General features: G+C 52.1%; 1 protein-coding gene across 1 annotated transcript; it reads left to right on the top strand.

Moving 5' to 3' along the window:
• Nucleotides 1–3,955: 3,955 nt before the first annotated feature.
• Foxb1 (forkhead box B1) lies at nucleotides 3,956–7,184 on the top strand. The gene is made up of 2 exons (XM_052713431.1): nucleotides 3,956–4,410; nucleotides 4,667–7,184. The coding sequence occupies exon 2, from the start codon at nucleotides 4,725–4,727 to the stop codon at nucleotides 5,700–5,702; it is 978 nt and encodes a 325-aa protein (XP_052569391.1). The 5' UTR covers nucleotides 3,956–4,410; nucleotides 4,667–4,724; the 3' UTR covers nucleotides 5,703–7,184.
• The last annotated feature ends 1,218 nt before the right edge of the window (nucleotides 7,185–8,402 follow it).

The following is an 8,402-nucleotide window of genomic DNA, read 5'->3' as shown; positions in this document are numbered from 1 at the left end:
GATGGGACAAAGAGGCGCGGTGCGATAGCGCGGGTTTCTCAGAGCGCTGGCTGCTGCAGCAGCGAATACCCGAGGCGACCAGGAATGGTGGGGCGGGCCACAGGAGACCCATAAGACCCTCAAACTTCAGCACCCGCTGCAAGCCCGTCCTCAGTCCTCTCGGCTGCCCTACTATCGTCCGCCCAGGTCGCTGATGAGCGGGCGTTGCGCAAGAGAGAAGTGAGAGGCCGGGTAGCACCGGAGAGAGAAGGGATAAGGAGAAAGAAACTCCGATTGCAGGAGCTCAGGAAGAGGAGCGCGAGGGCCAAGCCGGGCTCAGCCTCGTCGCTGCAGGCTGAGAACAGAACAGTTCGCGTTCCGAGTAGGGGCGGCGGGTATTGTTTTTAGCGCCCGGGAAACCTTCAGAGCTGCTGAGTACGTTCCTTCCACCTCCCATCCGGTTTGGTAAATATTAACAAACTGGGGCGCGGTTATTTTCTGGAGTGTGTTTGGTGGGTTGGCGGGAGGAGATGGCTAGGGGAGGGTCCTCCTCTCCTGGAGCCCTCTCCTCCCCCACAAGCCAGCCCCACCACACACACACACATACACCACACACACACACACACACACACACACACACACACACACACCTGCTTAACAACACAAGGAATCAAAAATCAATATTGTTTTTGTCACCCCTCTGTCTCCTTTTTACTCCCTCAGCAACTCGGGTGCCACTGAAGCGAATTGTGGATTTATGGAGGGAAATTAGCATAAATTATTGCAAAATCTGCAGCCGTGTGTGGTCCAGCTTGTGGGAAAAAGGCTCTAGCAAACTTTCAGTGGAGAAAGGTGGTGGGCGGTGGGCTTGACGAGGTGATGAACGGTCCTTGCTGGAGGGGATTTCCATTTGGTTGGCACATGGGGTATAATTGACTTGTGTGTATTTTATACAGTTTTCCCAACAACCCTTTAAGCCCCCGGGTCGGATGTTGCCCCCTCCCACCTCCATCCAGCTTCTGTTGGCTTTGGGTTCTGTACAATAGACTCGGACGCACTTTTTCAAGATTTCTGGAAAGCACTCCTTCTCTTTATAATACCAGCCTTGAAATGCTGTAAACCGCTTGCAACTGCTCCCCCCCCCCGTAACCCCTCCCCCCCGCCCCGGGCTTTGAAGACCTCTGACAGCAACTGAGGTAGAACTTGTAGCAATGCCCTGGAGTTAAATGCGCCTCTCACAGCTCCTTTCCCCTCGCAAGACAAACTTAGGCGATTAAGCTCTGTTTACTTGACTAACCCTGAACATGGGCGATGTGCCTCAGCTCCGTTCTCGACTGTAACCAGACTTTGAATATTCCTCAAACACCAGTTCCTACAGTATTATTGCAAGAACTCGGTGGTGACAGTTTTCCCCAGGAAGATGAACAAAGATTTATTCCAGGTTAGTTTTTTTTTTTTTTCACGTGAAGGTTTCCACTTTTAGAATTTAGTTAATCTTCCATTTGCTCTGAACAGTGATTTCGACAGCCACACAATGGCCCCCTTTGCAAGACAACAACATGCCAGTGGGTAAAATAAGAAAACATCGCTCGCTCCCCATCCCTCACTATTAACATACAACCTTACAGGATTGGAGAACATCTTGCTGGTTGTCACTGGGGGAAGAGCGACGGTCTTTTACCATATCGAATGCAACCACCATAAACATCTATGTTTGCATTTCAGCATGAACCCATGCACGTGTTTGCCAAAAAAAAGGATCTTTAAAACACTCAGGGGCTTCCCATGCTAGTAACTTTCCACCCCGGAGCAATCCTGCTTCCTTTAAAGCAACTCTTGCTTTAGTGCCTACAAAGCCAGCTGGAGCTGGAGCAAGCAAGACGTGGACCAGCCCTCCACCCTTCTCCAAACATCCCTCGGGTTCCCCACCCCTTGGCGCTCCCAGCTCCTCCCACCGCAGGCCCTAGATCCTAACCCGGGCACGCGCAAAAACACCCCAAACCTCACTCTGTTAGCCGCGGCCGCGCGCGCAGCTCAGGCCAGCAGGACTGCCTCTGGCCCAACTGGGCCTAGGGTCCGACTGATTTAATCTTTGGAGAAAAGAAATCCACATATCTGCCCTGCTCTAGCCTTGCCCCCAGAGATAGGTCAACGCCCCCACCCCCATCTCCCTGCTCCCACCTCCTCCTCCTGGTTATTTTTTTTCCCGAATTAAGAAGGTGACTTGAGTCTTTCCTTCAAGCACTCTGTTAATATTGAAAAACGTGCGCTTGCATCTAAAGCGCGGCAGCCCAGGCGCCAGAGCCATTTCAATATTAATGAAATTGTTTAATCTCCTAAATTCGTCGTGTTTAAGTTACGTTTTGGTGAGTTATTGACCAGCTTCGAAACTGTGGTTAATGAAGTTATGTGAGTGGGTGGGCGGGTGCGTGCGTGCGTGCGCGCGCGCGCGCGAGCTCGCAAGCTGAAAGGTCTTTTTAAAAATGATACCCACAGACTGATGCTCTACTGTCACTCAAAGTGTAACAAACTTCACACCAGAACTCTCTATCTCCTCCTGGGGTTCCGGAGAGGGGGTGCGGGGGGGGGGGGAAGAAAAAGGAAAGAGGCTTCCGGACTTTAAAGATTGTTCTATGTAGACTGTAGGTATTTTGTATTTAACATGATGGCATGGGGTTCTTTTTAAAACCACAAAGGCCAGGGAAAGCGCTGAAAAGCGTGGCAGCTCATGGCTGGTACTCATTGCGTGCATGCCTACGGGCTGACTCACTGTTTATTTCATAGCAGTTTGATAATGATGACGACGAAGATGATGATAATGATAATCATGATTCATAGAATCCTCACAAGGCAAATCCGAACTCAAAGGAGCCCGCTACCCTCACCAGGCCCAAAGATCGGAGCCACCTCCCCACCCCCACCCGGAAAAACTAGCCGGTCCTTCGCAGGTCTCAGCAGGCACTGTTTGTCTTTTCAGGGCGTTCTAAACTCTAAAGAAACTATTCCCACGTAAAAGAGGGAAGGAGGGACTATAAAATGCTGACCCGCTAACTCCCAGGAACCGCCAGGCTTCCCAAGCACCTGGAGAAAGGAGGAGATCCCGAGGCCATAACGTATCTTAGACAAACTCAGGCCCTCCCCAGGTCTGAACACTGCCTGCCTCAACGTCCAATGAGCCTCCTTGTGCCCATCAAATCGCTAAAAGATTGATAAAGGAAAAACCTAGTACCTTCGTCCATTCTTTTCTTTTCCTTTTAAAACAAACAAACAAAAAAACAAACAAACAAACTGATACCTTGGCCTGGAGAGATGGCTCAGCCTTTAAAGGCTAGGCTCACAACCAAAAATATAAAAAAAAACTTACCTAACACGTCTGCATTCAAAACAGACTCTTCTACCCAGCTGTCCGAATATTTATGTCTATATGTGTCTGTCTATTAACCTTACCACCTTTTTAAAGCGACATACTCCAGTGTGCAGCATTGAAGCCTCCGGGAGGCCAAATCAAACTTCCACCTGCCTCTTGCAGGACTCAGGGGTGGTGTTTGGGGATGGGGGGGGGGTGTATATTTCCATCCTAAAACCCATTCAACCAACCCCGGGCAGTGCCACGTAAAGTAAAAGGGTCGCCCTTCAAGAGAAAGCCTGTGCTAGAAGTTAGCTAACAATACAAACCCAATACAATGCGGAGGAAACAACACCCCAGCCGAGCAATTTCCATGTCAAACACCGTCGGCGCGGCAGCTAGCTCAGAGCGTGAATGGTCGCCTGGTTCCCCGGCTCGGCGCGCCGGTCCGCTCATACCTTGCCAACGCGCACACCGGCAGGCGCTGCCCGCTCCCCGCGGGCGGCAGAGGCTCTTCCCGGGTCGCCCGGTCTTCTGCTGGAAGTGATTCCTATTGGCCAAGGTGTCCATGTAAATAGGTGTGAAAGAAACCAGCGCTGGCCAGGCTCTCTCCCCTCTTCCTCAGTCCCCTCCCTCTGCAGCCCCCGCTGCCCCCCTCCTCTTCCTCCTCCCAAGGCGATTGTCATACGATAGCAAAGAAGTGGCACATTAATGAAGCGCCGCTACAGGGGTCTTTTCTGCTCCTGTCACCGCTTAAAACTATCAGATGTTTCGAGGGTGGACATGGAGGCAGCCACCTAGCTCAGCGGAGCCGCGTACGACACAGCAGCGTCCTCTGGATCCCCGAGGCGGCGGCGGCGGCGGCGGCTGCCACGGTCCGCTCCAGCACTCGGCAGCCCAGCTCGGTCTCCCGGGCAGGACTCACCGCCCAGGAGCGCCGCGGAGCTCTCCCAGGCTGAGCCCAAGCCAGGCTGGCAGCTAGTCTCACCGGTCTCCGACGCTGAGCTCTGATCGCCGGAGGGGAGGGACTCGGCCACCAGCTGCACCGTCCCGGATGCGGACCCGCAACTTGAAACAACTTTAAGGTGAGCATCTATCTATCTGTCCCCTCCCCTGAATCCAGGTTCTACTTACTTTCCCGCAACCCTCGCCCCCTCCCCTCTGCCACCCCCGCAGTCCTCTCCACGTCCGCTGGCTGGGTCCATCCAGTTTGGTGCGCAAAGTTGCTGGCACCCGAATCCCCCGCCCCCAACCCCCGATATCTATGACTCGGCCTGAGTGACCTCGGGAGTGTCTCTGCACCCATGCTGCCCTTCTCCTTCATCACCTCCTCCTTCTCAGATCCGACCAGTCCTCCCCGCCGCGCGGACTCTGAGCCAGTGAGTGTGTAAGTGAGAAGATGCCTCGGCCGGGCCGCAACACGTACAGCGACCAGAAGCCTCCCTACTCCTACATCTCGCTGACCGCCATGGCCATCCAGAGCTCTCCGGAGAAGATGCTGCCGCTCAGCGAGATCTACAAGTTCATCATGGACCGCTTCCCCTACTACCGGGAGAACACGCAGCGCTGGCAGAACAGCCTGCGCCACAACCTCTCCTTCAACGACTGCTTCATCAAGATCCCGCGGCGGCCGGACCAGCCGGGGAAGGGCAGCTTCTGGGCTCTGCATCCCAGCTGTGGGGACATGTTCGAGAACGGCAGCTTCCTGCGGCGCCGCAAGCGCTTCAAGGTGCTCAAGTCTGACCACCTGGCTCCTAGCAAGCCAGCGGACGCGGCGCAGTACCTCCAGCAGCAGGCTAAGCTGCGGCTCAGCGCGCTGGCCGCCTCTGGCACGCATCTGCCGCAGATGCCGGCCGCTGCCTACAACCTGGGCGGTGTGGCGCAGCCCTCCGGCTTCAAGCATCCCTTCGCCATCGAGAACATCATCGCGAGGGAGTACAAGATGCCTGGGGGACTGGCCTTCTCGGCCATGCAGCCAGTTCCCGCTGCCTACCCGCTCCCTAACCAGTTGACTACCATGGGCAGCTCTCTGGGCACAGGCTGGCCACATGTGTACGGTTCCGCGGGTATGATCGACTCGGCCACCCCCATCTCCATGGCCAGTGGCGACTACAGCGCCTATGGAGTGCCGCTGAAGCCCCTGTGCCACGCCGCGGGCCAGACGCTGCCCGCCATCCCGGTGCCCATCAAGCCCACGCCGGCCGCAGTGCCCGCGCTGCCAGCGCTGCCCGCGCCCATCCCCACCCTGCTCTCGAACTCGCCGCCTTCGCTCAGCCCCACTTCCTCGCAGACAGCCACCAGCCAAAGCAGCCCTGCTACCCCTAGCGAGACACTCACCAGCCCGGCCTCCGCCTTGCACTCGGTGGCCGTGCACTGACCCACAGAAGCTGGGGCTCCCTCTGGGTCACTTCTACATCACCCCTCTCACCACTTCCCCGGCTCCGGGTCCATCCCTCTCCGACCTAGAACCGTCACCCTGACTTGCCCATTCCACCTTCTTCCTTCAGTCCTCTCTCCTAGGAGAACTTTTGGTTTTGGACCTGGAAGACAAACCACAAACTTGCTAGAAGGCGCGTGAAAGTTGTCTTCGCCCCTCCAGGGCACCAGAGAACACAGGGACTAACCCAAGCCAAGCGACCCCTCCAGAGTCCCAGAAATGCACTCCCATCCAATAGGCAGGACACCCTGATTCCCTCCTGCTCGGAGAAAACGCAAACAGAAAGGAAAAAAAAAAAAAGCATCTTCTGGACTCTGCGCAATTTCAAGACCAGAGACACTGCACGGGTGTGAAGCCCGCCAAGGCTGCAGCCGCACAGCGAGGGCCAAATCTTAGGTCCTGAAAATCTGTGGCCACGGACCCACTAATCCTCCGACAGGCTCGCCTCCGCCCATCAGGCCGGCATGGGCGGGACGCTGCTTCCCCAGGCTGCGGCCCAGCCTCCCGGGCTTCTAAGGAAGATTATTTTTCTTTGCTTCTGGGTTTTGTTTCCGGCCAGAGGCTCTCTTAGCTTGGAGGGAGGAGAGAAGGCTGCTAAACTAGGGAGGAGGCTTGTCCTTCGCAAATGCAAAATACAGCTAGAAGTCACCGTTATTGTTTACAAAGCGCGCGGTTTAAAAAAAAAAAAATGTAAACAGTGAACTTGAGCATCTGCCTGGCTAGGCGGGCTAGGGGGCAGAGTCCTCTTTACAATTACCTGTTGTAATGTGAATGTTTACTCTTCTGGCCAGCTTTTGGTGGGCGGGGGGGAGTAGGGGGGAATGGGGAAGTTAATTGGGATGGTAACTTTCTTACTATTTAGAGACCTTTTTAGCTATTTATTTTGATGAAGAAAGAAAGGAAAAGGAAAGAGAAATGAAACGTGAACTAAGCCCAATTAAGAAAGCACCTGGGGCAAGAGGGGGGAGAATGCAGATAAACCGACTGGGAACGTGAAGGGGGGTGTCAACAGAGATGTCCCCTGGACAGATCTTTCTGTTAGAAGAACTTTTCCATGAAGGTAAAGGGCTGCAAAGAGTTGTAAATAGGAATGATTTACACCGTGTAAAATGCACTTTGGTTTGGTATGTTCCTTTTAGCTTCTTAGGTAATTGACTGAAAAACAAAAACAAAGAACAACCCAACACTTGTTCTGGTGTGACCTGCTTAATTTAAAAAAAGAAACTGTAGTGTCGTCCAAGCTGTGAAAAAAATTTCCCATCTTTATTTTTCTTCCTCCCTGCACAGAATTCGCATGGCATTTTAAATATCGATGTCCTTGTTCCCAGCATGCCCATTTTAAGACAGAGTTTTAAAAAGGTGTCTACAATAAATTATGACCTAGTCTAAATAATATTTTCTCATTAAAATATGTAAATTCAAGTTTTGTTAAGTTTTGTGTGTTCTTGAAGACTTGCTGCGGGGGACAATAGATGGATGGTAGCATCAGCCTCTGTAAACACGTCTGGGGGGGGGTTGCCATTTTCAAATCACATGAAAACACAGTTGCAGGTGAGGGGACATTATTCTAGGGGGGTCGTGGAAGACATTTGCGCAGAGGGGGAAGAGTGAGGCCAAGTATTTCAGATGCAAAGCCCGGGCCCAGGTGCAGCATTGAAGGGATCACTCAGAACAACTGCAGTACTTCCTGTGTGTTTTTAATCTGTCTTCAACACGCTGTCTGTGGCATCGTCTTACAGACACCGAAGGCTGGTGTGGAATTTACAAAGTACTCCCAGGCTGGGGTACTCAGTCCTTAACCTGATGCTTCTGACCCACCCGGAGGAACTCCTTCTTTATTCCTTTAAATCACTGTAGTTGGTGACATTCCCTTTCTTTCAGAAATCACCTGAGGTTCACTGTCCAGGTCAAGAAACCTTTGCATTGAGTAGATTTCTTCCAGCCCTTCCTGGAGGGGGGGGGGGCGGGAAGAGGAACTGAATGCATTTATTTTGAAGTTGTGAATGAAGTGTCTTCAAATGCCTGCCTCTACATGGTTTCTTTCTTTCTTTTTCTTTTCTTTTTTCCTTTTTTTTTTTTTTTTTTTTTTTTTTTGCCAAGAATTAAAACTTGCCAAGAATTTATGGTTCAAGGCTGATTGACACTCGGCTGCAGGGGGTCACAATATTTCCAGAGTAAGATGTGTATTCAACTGAAGAAGTTACAAGACAAAGGGAAACTTAAAAGGTGATTAACACTTTACTGTGTAAATGATTAAACAAGGGAGCCTTGTGAAACACGGAGAAAGCCCCTAAAGACACATCGAAGCCACGCTGAAGTGCTCCAGAAGGAGACCCCTCAACACCTGTCACCACCTAATTAGTGGGCTACCTGGAAAAATATTTAGGATTAATGCAAAGCATAATGAATCCTGTTGTGACTATTCTATTTTTGAAAGTGAAGGATCACATACAGCACACACGAACACACACACACACACACACACACACACACAAACAAGTAGAAAATAAATGAATCACTGGGCTGATTAAAATGCATGAAGCTTCTAAAGCCAGTCAGACAGCGGACAACTAAACTCATTCATCAAACCTAATTCACAATTATATCAACAAGATCAGCCAGAGCAAGCCTGGAAAACGT

Source organism: Peromyscus californicus, unplaced genomic scaffold, assembly GCF_007827085.1.
Source record: "Peromyscus californicus insignis strain IS unplaced genomic scaffold, ASM782708v3 Scaffold_11__1_contigs__length_118956290, whole genome shotgun sequence".
Classification (NCBI taxonomy): domain Eukaryota; kingdom Metazoa; phylum Chordata; class Mammalia; order Rodentia; family Cricetidae; genus Peromyscus; species Peromyscus californicus.
Note: the sequence above shows the minus strand (reverse complement) of the source record. Positions and strands in the feature narration are given on the sequence as shown.

What these genes read in the sequence shown, in the direction of transcription:
- Foxb1 (XM_052713431.1), top strand. Translation starts at nt 4,725, where the DNA reads ATGCCTCGGCCGGGCCGCAACACGTACAGCGACCAGAAGCCTCCCTAC.